The sequence below is a fragment of the Haemaphysalis longicornis genome, unplaced genomic scaffold (genome assembly GCF_048455015.1).
Source record: "Haemaphysalis longicornis isolate Haplotype H1 unplaced genomic scaffold, Haemaphysalis longicornis Haplotype H1 scaffold_5, whole genome shotgun sequence".
NCBI lineage: Eukaryota > Metazoa > Arthropoda > Arachnida > Ixodida > Ixodidae > Haemaphysalis > Haemaphysalis longicornis.
Genome location: NW_027526385.1, coordinates 40,445,418 through 40,460,532, shown reverse-complemented (window position 1 = coordinate 40,460,532; position 15,115 = coordinate 40,445,418). Strand labels below are relative to the sequence as shown.

The 15,115-nt window shown below is 47.3% G+C and overlaps 1 protein-coding gene across 1 annotated transcript in view; it reads right to left on the bottom strand.

Annotated features, from left to right (window-relative positions):
• LOC144138090 (4-pyridoxate dehydrogenase-like) overlaps positions 1–15,115 on the bottom strand; it is a 156,844-nt gene that overhangs the window by 92,819 nt on the left and 48,910 nt on the right. The window contains exons 6-7 of the mRNA XM_077670182.1: positions 5,415–5,585; positions 2,470–2,620 (exon numbers count right to left, since the gene is read on the bottom strand). Of these exons, the coding sequence (XP_077526308.1) occupies positions 2,470–2,620; positions 5,415–5,585 (322 nt within the window). The remainder of the gene's footprint in view (positions 1–2,469; positions 2,621–5,414; positions 5,586–15,115) is intronic.

The following is a 15,115-nucleotide window of genomic DNA, read 5'->3' as shown; positions in this document are numbered from 1 at the left end:
AGAGGTCTGCTGTTATCTGATCCTCACCAGGGGCTTTGCCCCCTTTTATTTCTTTTAAAGCCTTCCTTACTTCTTCGGTCGTTACTGGTGGGATGTCTATCTCCTCTGAACTACTTTCTCGTTCGGCTTTATCCTGCATGTCCCAGCAACTGTACAGATCCCTATAGAACTCCTCGGCCACTGTGACTATGCTATCCCTATTTGTGATGCCATTGCCTTCCTTATCTTTAAGTGAATACATATGATTTCTCCTCACGCCAAGACGCCTCTTTACTGCTTTTAGGCTACCTCCGTTCTTTACAGCGTATTCGATCCTCTCCATATACTTCCGTATGTCAGCTGTCTTACACTTATTCATTAACTTCCAAAGCTCCGCTAGTTCTATTCTGTCAGCTGGCATTGTCATGGTTTGCCGTTTCCTAATTAGATCTTTCGTCTCCTGGGAAAGTTTACCAGTATCCTGTCTAGCCATCGTGCCCCCGACTTCTACTGCACACTCCGTGATAATGCGTGTAAGGTTGTCGCTGGCTTCCTGTGTTGTAAGCTCGGCTTCCTCGGTAACAGCGGAGTATCGGTTCTGCAGCGCGATTCTGAATTCTTCTACTTTAAGCCTTACTGTTGGCTCATTAATCGGCTTCTTTTGTACTAGCTTGCTACGGTCCCTACTCAAATCTAGCTTAATTCGAGATCTTATCATTCGATGGTCACTACACCTTACCCTTCCGAGCACTTTCACATCCTTCATGACGCTAGGGTTATCGCATAATATGAAGTCTATTTCATTTTTATCTTCCCCATTCGGGCTCCTCCACGTACACTTCCGGCTCTCCGAATTACAAATGAAGGTATTCATTATGTGTAGGTTATTCCGTTCAGTAAACTCAACTAGTAGGTCCCCCCTGCTATTTCTACAGCCCAGACCATAGTTCCCAACTGCCTTGTCTCCAGCCTGATGCTTGCCTATTTAAGTATTGAAATCTCCCATAACTACGGTATACTGTGTTTTTAGTTTAGCCATTGCCGATTCCACATCTTCATAGAAGCGTTCCACTACCTGGTCGTCATGGCTGGATGTGGGGCATAGCCCTGTACCACCTTGAGCTTGTACCTCTTATTGAGCCTAATTACAAGACCTGCTGCCCATTCTTTAAGGCTATAGTATTCTTCTATACTGCCAGCTATGGAATTATTGACTAGAAATCCCACGCCCAGTTCTCCTCTGTCCTCTAGACCACGGTAACATAGAACGTGTCCTTTTTACAGCACCCTAAAGGCTTCACCTGTTCACCTAACCTCACTAATCCCTATGACATCCCATTTGATGCCCTTTAATACCTCGAACAACACCTCTAGACTCGCTTCACTAGATAAGGTCCTCGTGTTAAGCGTTGCAAGTTCAGATTCCAATGGCTCCCTGTCCGGGTCCAGGTATTCTTAGCACCCCCTGGTGTGTCACAGGTCTGACCGCCGCAGTGGTCAGTTGCTTCGCAGCCACTGGAGACTGAGGGCCGTGGGTTATTGGCGTATTCATGGGAGGTTGTTGCCGTTACTACACCAGGGTGGCCAATACTGCTGTGGTGAGGGAGTGCTTTACCAGCAATGGTCGCCGGGTCAGGCCGCACTGGAAGCACCAACTGCAATTCCATAATTGGGCTTTTTTTTGTGGGAATTGTCCGGCACAGGGATTCGAACCACAGTCTTTCTACACGCGAGGCGGATACTATACCTCTACTCTCTACCTCTACGCCACCGCTGTAACGCACGGCGGTGCAGCGGAAAATCAAAAGTTCCCCGGGGCACATATTGTAACAAAACACGCAGCGTATTTTCTTCACGCGGCGGAGACTGAGCTGAGTCCTGGGCGTCTGTGCGAACGCGAATGCGCTTGTGCCTTCTGAGTTGGCTTTTAAATACATGCCAGGGGATTAACACACTGTAGAAGTTTCCGGATTAGAATTCCTTCGCGGAGGGGCCAGTGGCCTACTAAGAAAGAGCAAAATAAATAGTTGCCCGGGGGCACATACCGTAACGTTGTTCTCTAAACACGCAGCTTATTTTCGTCACGCGGCGGAGACTGAGCTGGGTCCTCGGCGTCTGTGCGAACGCGAATGCGCTTGTGCCTTCTGAGTTGGCTTTTAAATACATGGCAGGGGATTAAAGCGCTGTAGAAGTTTCGGGATTAGAATTCCTTAGCGGAAGGGCCAGTGGCCTACTAAGAAAGAGAAAAATAAAAAGTTGCCCGGGGGGCACATACCGTAACATTTTTCTCTCGCCCGTGGCCGAGTGGTCTAGAGCGCTAGGTATGTCATTCAGGAAAGGGTAAATAATATCAAATATGCGTTGTGGAGAAAATCTAGGGTGATTGCTTGAGTTGGTGAAATACTACTTTATATACACCAGGTGCATTGCTATAGACCTTTCAAGACGCTACGAACTTCAGTAACAGTGGAAATCAATAATGTCAAATACCTGTGTGATTTTCTTTATACTGCATTTTACTTTTATTGGTAAGAAGGTCCGAGAAGCCGATTAGGTCAGAAGCTGTCTTCACCACGAGTCCCAGAAAGATAACATGATCCTGAAGACCATCGCCAACAGGAAGATCGGCCATGAGTGGTATCTGTGAAAAGCATAGGCATTCATCTCTGTAAATACTGGCTTTAATTTTTCCTTTGAAATCCATGTTTGTCTTTAAGTCTGTGATATCAATAAATGACAGCTTTGATTGTACTACACTGCAACTCCGCTAAGCGGTATGTGTAGAAAACACGAAAGTGGGTTTTATTCACGAGGAATTTTGTTGTCGTATTTTGAAGAAATTTGCCGTATAACTCCTTGCTTCGCTGTAAATCCTAAAATATAACAGCTTCATCGGCAGCCCCTGCCACGTGATTGCTTCTCTCTGCTGCTTCCAATTCTCGTGCGCTTCCCACCCTATCGCACCCCTTTCCTGATGAAAGGAATATAGATTGATGCAACTTACTTGAATTTCTTCGAGTTCGCAGTGCTCCCAGCACGTGTCTTTTTCATCGTCGTTTGTTTTTTGCTCTTCTTCGGCCAGTTAGAATAGGCATATTTTGTTTCTGTGTTTTCATTTAAATGGCGTCTCTCTCACACCATTTTTAACAGAATTTTTTTTAATGTTATCGCAAAAACCAATCCAACGTGTGATTCAAATTGAGATGACGATGGTATCCTCGTTTACCTAGATATTATACCTCAAGTGTTGCTGAGGTTTCTTTTGCGTTGAATAGTGGGGACAAGTAGGAGCCATTGTTGCTGTTTATTTTCGGCGAAGCAAGCAAGCGCGCGGTCCACTTCTTGGCACAGCCGCAAGTGGTTAAATCGAGTTATCGAAAGACACACAGTCAGGGGCAAGGCATCCGCGTATCTCTTTGGTGTACTGTAATTCAACTCATTAAAAAATAACAGCAAGTGATATCGTCATGTAGACCCAAGAGAGCCCTGCGTCAAAAGTTATGAATCTGTTGTTTGTACACTTGGTTTCTTTTATAACTAAATTATTTTACATCGACTAATTTTTTTTGTTTTCAATAACCCCAGCAACATTGTCTATGAGATTCGCTGCGCTCACACCTCTCCTGCTTAACACAGACCCAACGGAATTAAGTTGTCGTACGGCAAAGATACGCTAAGAATTGGTTTGCAAGGCGGGAAAACAAAATATAGAGAACACATAGAGGCATTTGGCCGCTAGAGAAACGCTAACTTTTGCGCACTGCTAGCTACGAATGGGACTCCGTTTTCTGAATTTTTGAATATTAATTCGGTTGTGTTTTAAGAGGTATTACTAAAGGCGAAAGGATCATATGGTTCTGATAATAAACGACCATAAAGGTTCCCTCCGCTTTCTCGCAATTTTCAAACATACTAAACTAAGTAGTTTTAATCAGCCTAAATCTGAATCACTAAGCTCACATGCCGAATTGTTTAGGTGCCTGCGCTTGTGTCGCGCGGTGGTGTAGCCCCGGGATAGCACATCAGAATGGCTAGGTTACGGTGTCTCACCCTTCGAAAGACGCTCCTCTCCGTTTTTTTTCTGCCGACGCACGGCCAGGCTACAGCGGTGGCCTCTGGCGCTTCAGCACGGCCGTGGCCGACGCTGCTGCGTTCGAGATGCTGCCCCGCGAATTCCAAGTAACGGCTAGCAGGATCTCTGGTTTCACTCTTTGTAGAGCGAGGTGCGTGAATTCAAGTAACATCGCACGGGCAATTGTTGTGGGTGTCGTTTAAAGCTTTGCTTTCCAATCACCTTTATAGCATGGATTGGAGCCAGTTTTTGTAATAAAGAAACACTGCAAATATCACTTATGTGTTGATTTTATGCGTCATATTTGAGGAATATGTTGTTCGACAATGCTGACAAGTATTAAACTTTCCATAGGATGCAGACGTTTAGATTTGGCTGTGGGTATATAAAACTATTGCGCAGCTTCTGCTTCACTTTGGCCGGCTGGCTGTTTCGAATGACAGACAGACAGGCAGGCAGGCAGACAGACAGACAGACAGACAGACAGACAGACAGACAGACCAAAATTTCTGCGTTTCAGGACAATAAGAAAGACTATCATCTTTATCATTATGAACGATCCATTTACACTCTTTAGATGGAGGCCATGAAAGAGCCCGTGCCAGGTTTGCGCAAACATATCTTCGTCTTCAACGCTTCAGAACACACCGGTTAGTTCGACGTCTACCGCTTCCACCTCTTTCCCTAGTCGTGTCTACTCCTCGTCACGCGCGGCATCTCTCTCCCCGCTAACATTCCGCAATGCCACTGGCTCTTCTGTAGACAGCTGTGCGCCGCACTACAGCCTGCGCCGTGATAGCCGTAGCCGCACTGTAAGAAAATATCATTGTTTCCACCTAACAGTCGTGCGAGTCTTTAGTCTGCGACGTAAAGACGCGCCACTGGCCGTATAATTAAACATAGTAAACCCCCAATATAGCTAAACCCCAGCATAGAAAATCCCACCTTAGCACCATATTCGCTGGACTTACCTCTCAACATGGCTGAAAAACTCTGATTTTTCTTGTGCTTTGTGTCGGCACTGACAAGTTGTCCACTACATTTACAATTACTAACTACGTCTAATCAACTACCTGGTTAGAAGCGCCCGGTGATTTCTGGGTGTCTGTCTGAAATTTCTCTCGCTTTGCTGATATTTGTCTCTGACGCTAGCGTATTTTTTTATTAAAACTCCTGCGGAAAGCCTTGTACATACCCTTATATCCTCTTATTGTCAATTCCTTTGTTATTTAGGTATTGGTGATGTGTTCGCCGTTTCTTCTATGGAACTAGCGTGCGCTAGTTTTTTCTTAACTTTGTTTTTATGCCAGTGGCAGTACCACGTGGAGAGGAAAGCTTCTCTTATTAAAGTGATTCGACATACCTGAAGTCTCTCAAGGTCATTTCTGGGTCCGATTCCAGAAAGCATAAGTAGCTTCGGAGAACCAATCGCGCCCGCTGAAACAATCACTTCACGTCCGGCTGTAACGTTTATGAGCTTTCCGTTCTTTTTATACTCCACCGTAGTTGCGCGCCTTCTCTCATTGAAGTATATCTGAAAGGATAGTTGATAGCAAGCAATACAAATTTAACACAATAGGGCATAATTTGAGTAAAACTCTATTGCATTTGCAGTGGACAATTGGATAATAACTGCTCGATGAATGTCTAGGCCCGGAATGGAAAAACATATATTACTCCTGAACACCCCAAAAGCACAGTGTCGGCGTCCAAAGAAAAAATACCCAGTTGTTCCGCGGATGTTTCTTGTGAAACGTTCAGCGAAAAATTACGACTAAATATTTGTGTAGCGGAAAACTGCAGCATAACCCAACCTTTTTATGGTGACCTTACCTGTTACTTTTTGCGTACGTTAGCGTGTTCCAAGTATTATCAATCATTGAGTTAGAAACCTACGCGCACGCACAGAAAGGGCAGGGGGGACGGCCGCCCCACAAGATCATTTTAGGTCAGGAGTTGCCAGAGGTGCGCTGCGGTAAAACTTCGCAATTCCCCCTAATCGAGAACCTTGGGCACGCCTTTAATTAGAAAAACATGTTTAATGTTACGAAACTTACCATCATGAAATGCTCGAGTACCTTAACAGCTCAACTGCCTAGATATATCATTACGATTGGAACACATCCTTCTTGGGTGCCCCCTGATCCACAGAAAATGTCACGGGGTGTAACTTCGGAACCACCAAAGCAACACTCCGAAAGCAGTTCGACGTATGGTACAATGATGCCACGCCCTTTGCCGAACTAAAAATCTGCTGCTGCACGGTAGCCTGCAACATTCCAGACACCAGCTTCACGGCCTGCACCATTTGTAGATACCGAGACCGGACACAAAACATCGGAGTCTCACGTACTCCACGGCAAGTGTATTTTGTACGGCTCGTGGAATCATCCCAAAGCGCCCAGCAACCATTCCCGCGTTCGGAGAGCCTTTGAAAAGCCATGGTGTCTTTCCAGGGAGCACGGGGTCGAACGCCGGCGAAATGCCCAAACTACTCCCTCCACGTCCCTCGCCGTGACCGGAGCGTGGACCCACTTTTGCAGACCCCGGAGAACCCCAGACCAACGGCCTAGAGACACGGAGCCTGCTCTGGGGTTGGTTTGTGTGTTCCCAGTAAACGGCCCCGGAGGGTACAATCACAGATGCCCTGGTTACATGGTGACTGTGCTGTGATTGGTTCGGGCAATGACAGCCAGAGACCCCGTAGGAGGACCTGAAGCCCTATTTCAGGCCGTGCAGGCCCATTGTTTGGAACTCGACACTGTACGCAGACCATGTAAAACCACCTGCATATAAACCTTCCCTCAATCCTGGTCCGATGAGGTAAACCCCGACACCCCGCAACCTCGCGAAGACATGTTCTAACAGCGAACATAGCGAACAAGCCACGACACGATTTGGGCCTGCAAGAATGTGTGTAGGCTGTATCAATCTTAATAAAGTGTGTGAAATTCAAGTACCTCCACACACACGCACAGGCGATGCTTCACTGCCTGGTAGACGAGTAGAAAAATCTAAGGCCAGTTAAAGACTGGTGAAGAGTCAGCGAAGTTAAAAGAGGTACTAAGAAATCAAAATCAAACGAAACTTTTATTGTGAAGCGTAAACACCACTGCAAGGCGCGGGAAGCACATTTTGCGCTGGTTGAACTAGCACAGCCACTCATCAGAACGACAATACATTTGCGATCGTTTTCTGCTTAAAGAATTCAGTCGCTAGAGATAAGATATTTGTGGGAATTTGAGGGACGCTTACGGGACGAGCGTTACAAAAAAATAGTCATCTAAGCTTCTGGCAATTCTGAAAATAAGAACCTGAACAGGTATATGATACATACTATTTCCCTTACCGACTGCGTTCTGTTCGTTTTAGGCGCTAGAATTAAATTTACTAAGAGTTCTGGCCTTTGGTTTGGCTTATGGGCACTCACCCATTTCCGATATGCACGCATTGAATTGTCATGTCGGCCACCAAAATGCATTGGAGTACCAATGGTTTGCTATAAGAATACCACAAGATACAGGCGGGAACACGGGAAAACACTCTGTCGTTAAGCTGAGAGTTTATGCCGCATAATTTTTTTTTATTTTCCGAAGAACTAAAGCGTGCAACATTTTTCTCGCTACAAAATTGCTAAATGTTTTACAAATTTTGCACTGCGTGCGGCTCCTCTTTTGACAGGACCTTCGTGACCTTTGTGTGGTTGTATTCTATGGAGCGTATGATAATCTGTTGTTACCTATCTGTGCTGGAGGACTCTGGCTGGCGCATCTCTATGTGAGGCAACTAGTCGCGTGTTTGGTTTGTGACTTGTCCCATCCCTTAATAATATTAGAACCTTTGGTCAAGTGAATCTTGTGGGTGTTATACCTGGTATTAATATTTATTTTAAATTTTCCTCACGGCCGTGTTTGCGGGGATCTAGGCGTGAGGTGTGTTCTTTTGTCAGACGTTTACTGGCTCCTTTTTCTCCAGACTGTTTGTTTGCTGTCTCGCGCAAAACACTACAGATATTTAATATGGATGCCATTTCCTGCGCCCCTCTACATTTCCCTTTACTAAGGTTTAGCTGGTCATGATGACCTTAAGCCAGTTCGTAAAATACCTGTTTTAGTTCGTACAAAATCTCTCTTTTTAAAGATACATAAGGAAGCCTTGTTTGTTAAAACGTGGCTGCGCAGTAGCTACATTTTTGTGTCTTCCGTTAACTCTAGAGTTTGTGATCCTCCAGAAACAGTTTAGCATTGTTTCATTTACTGAAAGGAGGCTGTATTGTTCTGAAATGTGCGTCAACAGACCCTCCAAAAATACTTTGGATTAACACATCATGGTGTGAGGTTCCTAGCCGCTCTCTGCGATGACGTGCCTTATGACCTGTTTTTTTTTTTTTGATGAGGCTCTACAGAGTTTAGGGAAAACCCACAAGTTGGACAGAAATGCTGAGCCCATAGTATCGTCCAAGTTGCACTTTAGTCAATTGATAATTAAGCTATAAGGCTACTATGACCAAAACGATATCAGACCTATTTTTTACCCTGTTCTGCACCAGTATCCCTGTCCCTTTACTATCGGGAATTGTTGTCGATGTTTTGTTAGCCGAACTACGGGTTATCCGTTTCACCTTGTATATTAAGTGCTAAGATTTGTAAACAGTTCTTGTATATATATATATATATACAGACCGGTATTCTGGAGGTCGTGGGTTCGGATCCCACCCGGCGGGCATTTTTTCACCACTTTCTTTTCGACTCAAAAAATTCTTCATCTCTTTCTATGACCCACCACAACCTCCCCTTTGCTTTCCGAGGTTTTCTTGACTGCCAACCCTTATTTTCTGTCTTATTTCACGGAGCCCCTCATTTCCCATTTTCTGATTCGCTATATATATATATATATATATATATATAGTAAGGAAATTTCCCATTTTCTGATTCGCTATATATATATATATATATATATATATATATATATATATATATATAGTAAGGAAATGAGGGGCTCGTTGAGGAAATACAGAAAGATAGGGCAGCAGTCTACAACGCCAAAGGAGGCATAGGGGTGTGGTTAGGCTCTTTTCTTTTTCACTACGGTTAATGAAGTAAACATTTTTTAATATACAGAAGAAAGAAAGAAAGAAAGAAAAACACGCGCCCAGAGTGGGGACCGAACCCACGCCTTTCGATTACATGTCGAATGCCTTACCAATTCGGCTATCTGGGCGACTGTGTTCTCCTTCACTTTCTATGCTATTTATTTTTACTAGAGGTGTATCTGACGCTTGAGGGTGGTAGCCAGCGCCACTCTGACTACACGGGGAGAAGGGGACCTTCTTTTCAACCCCCGGGGCGTGACTCGAGCGTCTACAGCCTGTCATGAGCGGGTAACTGGCGGGAAGCCCTCTTATGCTACCTAGGCATCAAGGCTGCCAGAACCGAGACCCTCGCTAGGCTTTCGCAGAATAATATAGTAAGGAAATGAGGGGCTCGTTGAGGAAATACAGAAAGATAGGGCAGCAGTCTACAACGCCAAAGGAGGCATGTAGTCAGAGTGGCGCTGGCTACCACCCTCAAGCGTCAGATACACCTCTAGTAAAAATAAATAGCATAGAAAGTGAAGGAGAACACAGTCGCCCAGATAGCCGAATTGGTAAGGCATTCGACATGTAATCGAAAGGCGTGGGTTCGGTCCCCACTCTGGGCGCGTGTTTTTCTTTTTTCTTTCTTTCTTCTGTATATTAAAAAAATGTTTACTTCATTAACCATAGTGAAAAAGAAAAGAGCCTAACCACACCCCTATGCCTCCTTTGGCGTTGTAGACTGCTGCCCTATCTTTCTGTATATATATATATATATATATATATATATATATATATATATATATATATATATATATATATATATATATATATATATATATATATATATATATATATATATATATATATATATTATAATGGGGTTTATTAGCAAACGGCTAGAGCGTGGTAACGGGGGCTGGTTGTACCAGAGGCCAAGCTAGCTCGGGAGTCCACGCGCAGGTCTCTCAGCAAGATCGTTCTCGATGGGGCTGCTCCGATGACTGAGCCTTGCACATAGACCCAGTTGGGGGATTGACGCCACCTGACAGTCAGCCTCGGTCTCAGTTGAGCACACACCCCTTTGGCCACACTGGGGCGCCTGCTAACGGCCACTATCTCTGTTACAATATATATATATATATATATATATATATATATATATATATAGTCACGAAGCGGAGGTCTGTTGATGTTTTCTGGTTGTTTTGAGTTTTGTGCCCGCAGCCAAGGCTCTTGCTTCCAAGTGCTTTGTGTGAGAACGGTTCGGACGCGGCGGTGCCCTGGCCCCCTTTTTTCCGAGAAACGCCTCCGACGTGTGCGTTTGCCCGTCGGCCGACCAGGAGACGCGGCTGTTGCGAGGGCCGGTGACCCAGCTTAGGTTACTCCGACCCCCCGTTGCATCCGCGCAGGCCGCTCTGCGCTCCGAACCCTCGGTCTACTTCAGACGACCGCCTGTCTTTTAAATGCAGAGCATTTTAGTAACTCACGATGTCACCCGCGTTGGCGTCCGTAGTCCGCATCACTACGCAGTCCGCACCCTACACTATATAAAGAAATAATACCTTCCGGCGCCAGGTTTCGATCCCACGACTCTGCGGGCGGAACGCAAGGTACACGGCACTTTACCGACTGCTCCACGGAGCCGACACAGAATGGAAGGTTACGCACGCGCCTTATATCCTTGACTCATTCAACCGTCGGCCACAGTTGCGCCCTCTCCCCCGCGTCCTCCTCGCCTTCTCTCCGCTCGCAACACCCTCTCTCGCCGCGTTCGGTTCGCGTTCATGTGGTGGCGCGATTTCGGCGCTATAACACTCTCTCGCGAAGGGCATTGGATTGGATTCGATTCGATTGGATTGGATTGGATTGGCTTGGCTTGGCTTGGCTTGGATTGGATTTGGATTGGGTTGGATTAAAGTGGATTGTGTTGGATTGTGTTGCGTCATAGCCGCGCCACGTTGCGTCGTAGCCTCTCCACGTTGCGTAATAGCCGCGGCAGGGGGTTCACGGCACGTTTCACGTTTCACCATCGACTTCAACGACAATGTCTACGCTGGAAGACAACAATTACAACAACAACAACCAATACGTAATCCATAAGACTTGCAGGCACGCCCCCCGCGGAAATGCTCTGCATTTGATCGTGCCCCTCGCGAGGGGGATGTTTTGATTTTTTGTCTGAGAGCGACTTGGTGTCCTTGTTTTGTGCTAGAAAGACGCGCCGTTTGCCGGTCTTTATGTTGTTTCCCTTTGCATTTTGTATACACTACTTTAAGCTCAACAGTAATTCTTTTGCCGGAAACGGGCGCCTTCGAGTTTGAACTTTGTGTCTTTCGTGATTGGCTCATTTTTCCTTTCGAAAATGTAGCTGATGGGAGCTAAGAAGCATCTCGCGGGTTGGCTGCGGGTGTGCCTTGTTCCCCGCGGTCCGCGCGCTCCAGAATGCACTTTTTCCCCCAATACGTACCGGACCGCTTGACGCGGATATAACGCGGCTGCGCCGGCTATTGAGGCGGCAGCTACACCAGGGGAGCTGACGGTCGTCGGGGCCAGACCCCGGGAGCCCTTCTCCCGCCAACTATGTTTCGTTAAGTACTCTTTATTGCCTGTTTTCTCCTATTTTTATGTAACCGTTGTAACGTTTTGCCTCTATGTTTCAAACCGAAGTGTCAATAAGTAAACCAGTTAACCTTTGAACATCTTAAATCTTCGAGTGCTTCATCGCCGGACTCATAGTGCTACCGTAGCGGCAGATATTGGACCAAATTATGCCGTTACAATATATATATATTATTACGTGGCGGCAGGAGAAATTAGGCGGATGATGGTTCATAGTGAAGCGTTCTGTTTACATGATGGTGGCCATGGCCATGACAGCACCGACCCCGGCTACGTGCGACGCACTCTTCTTTTTCATTTGGGATCCAGTGTGGAGCTACGCGCCACGTCTTATTCTTCCTTCTTGTAACACAGCCACCGCGCCGACGGGGACCGTGGCGGTTGATGCCGCGTGGAATAGACGGGTGCGGTGAAGATGTGATGAGGCAATTCAGTGTGAATTCCTGCTGCCACTGGCGGCGATTTTGGGCTGGCGGAAGTCCAGCTGGAACAGCTATGCCGTTGGCGCCGCCATGGAACGTCCAAAGCCACTAATACGCACCGGCGATCTGGGCAGGGGAATGGCGTCTCGTCAGGTCACGTCACAGCTCGTCACGTGGGATCTCAGTGCAGGCTTTCGTCTGGGGACACGGGGCTGGGGATGGGCGCGTTCATGGCCCACCAGGGCTGGGGCAGGCCGACGCAATCCAAAAGGCTTCGAGGGATGTTCAGGGGCTGAAACTGGGTGAATGTGGGGGCCAAACAGGGATTATAACCACATCCTCCACCAGAACGTGTTACATGTTGCAGGAGAAATGAGGCGAACGAGGAAGAAGACTACGTTCGGTCTCGTTCTTTCCGCTGCCGGCTTGCTCGACTTGTCGTGACTTCTCCTATTCGCCTATTGTAGATACCTGGAAATACACAACTGTTCTTGCATCTTCCTGGTAACATCTTAGGGTGGAGGTCGCAGTGGAATCCCCGTCAGCAAGCTTCCCCAACACGGAGCTACGCGCCACGTCTTCTTTCTTGTACTTCCATCTTCCTTGTAACAATATGTTTCTTTACATTTGAATTAAATAGCATAGAAGAAAAAGAAAAAAAGTGTTTATATGGCCGAGTGGTCTGGAGCATTGGGTGCAATTCGCAGGTTCGAATTCGTGATAGCGCATGTGTTTCTAAGATGATTTTTTTGTTTTGGCACAAAGTTTGCAATGCTGAATTCACCATTTTGAGCTGTAACGTTCATTGCTCGACGAGGGAGTTCACAGATTACATGCAGACTGACACTAACGCAGTGACGAGCTGGAGTGGTGTTGACAAAAAAATTAAAGCCGTTCCGCTCAATGTGAAAGCTGTCCAAAGTGCAGAGCAGTGATTCGCCATAATTGGCTGTGCCGCCGTTATCCGCTTACTGCTACCACCCCATGCAATTCAAATTTCCCGCCTTCGCACTGCTCGCGCGCCCCCTGCCTGAAACTGCGCCAGCGGGAGTTCTGTTCTCTTTGTGCTTTTCTCCCCGCACGCGCCGAGGTTTCACTGCCACACTCTGCGTTTACTATCGCAAAAGCCGACCCAACGGGCGTCCTTAAAGGGGTACTGACACAAAATTTTGAAGGCGAGATAACTTCGGAGATAGATTGGTGTGAACACATATACATTATCTGCAAAATATCAGCGGCGAATACAGCCTAGAACATATTTAAAATCAATTTTAAAGTGTGCGAAACGCAACCGAGCACCCAGCAGAGGACCACGCGCAATCGACATCCCGAGGATATTTTGTAAATAAACAACATCCAAACACGTCACGAGTTTGTGTTTGCCGCTTCCGCACTGCCGGCGTTTTTCGCCGGCTCGCCCGGCTCGCCGCTCCAATCTGAGGGCCGGAGGGCGGAGCTTCTGCTCTCGAGAACGAACGACCCGATCGTTGGCGGCGGAGGCGCCGTGATTTCGTCAGCTCATCGGGCAGCTGGCCGCGACCGAAGTTCTACAGCGATTCTACGCACTCTGTTTCTATTACTTTTTATTTACATTGGACGCGAAAACGCGCCGGAGACACGAAAAGCCCACTGAGCGAGCCGCACGGTCGCTGTGCAGGCGGCAGCCACGGCCGCGAAGTGGCCCAGGCCGGCGCAGGTAGCTCGAGTGATAGCTTGTTATCGCTGCAGTCCCAACCATGGCAGCTTATATGAGAAAGGAGTTAATAATGCGATGGCGGGTTGCATTAAAAATTGTCATCTGCACCGCTTACGAGAGCGGCAATCGAATATCCGCCGCAGTGCTAAGCCGAACACATCTGTAGGCGGACCTGTAGGCAGACCGGCCGGCTGCTACCAGCGCGCGTGTTTCGAGCGTCGCGCGTCGTTCTTTGCCCGCGGTAGCATTTGCACTCGCAGCGCCTGCGTCACGTCCACGGTCGCTTTTTAATTAAGCGGCTCATGAGATCAGTACGTGGGGGCATTCGCAGAAACTGCCGGTGATGCGGATTCGGCAGTGCTACGGCAGCTCTGCTCTGTGATATCCCTTCGACGGTCACGTGGTCAGATTTGTTCACACAAAATCCACGGTTTCGTGGCAGCCGCTGAAACCGAAACTGCGACTGGCCGCATTGAAAATGCCTCTAATTAAAGAACCGTCGCACGCTGAAGCAAATGAGGTTTCTACAGGTGATAAGTAGGTCACTAGCTACTTATCACAACTAAAAAAACAAGATGCAAAATTTTTGTGTTAGTGCAAGGAATGCAGGCGCTGCCGGTTAATTACGTATATTTTTCTTCAAATGTACAGTCTTTGTCAAAATTTTGTGGGCCACGGCGACCGTGGCCGGAGCAGGCGTGCGGCCGAGCAAGGGCGTTGCGCTTCCGGCTGTCGGCTGGTTTCGCGGCTGAAGAGAGCGAGCGCAACTATCACTGTTCCTTTCGTAGTAGGGCTGGCACGATAAGTGCAGCGGGGCCGGCTTCCCAGAGCAGGCGCACTTCGCTTCAGTGCAGGCACTTTGCGCAGCACTTGTTGCTCGGGCACACTACAAAAGCAAACGCAGAAGTTCCCCTCGCGCCCTTTAGCCACGCAACCTGCCGACAGCAGCAAGCGCAGCGCCCCTGCTCGACAGCGCGCCTGCTCCGGCCACGGTCGCCGTGGCCCACAAAATGTTGACAAAGACTGTAACTATAGTTTTTTTTCCGCTAAACAACGGGAAGATAGATGTATGAGAAGCACCAGCATTTCACGAGTTTCGAACGCTTATGACTATTTAAACCGCTTGACTTTCGAAGCCTCTCGGGTACGCCGCGAACAACAGCGTTACCCAGGGACGCCGCCTTGTTGCTCTATATACTTGGGTCGAGCGAACGAACAAGGACGACCATAGAGTTTCTTACAATATACAC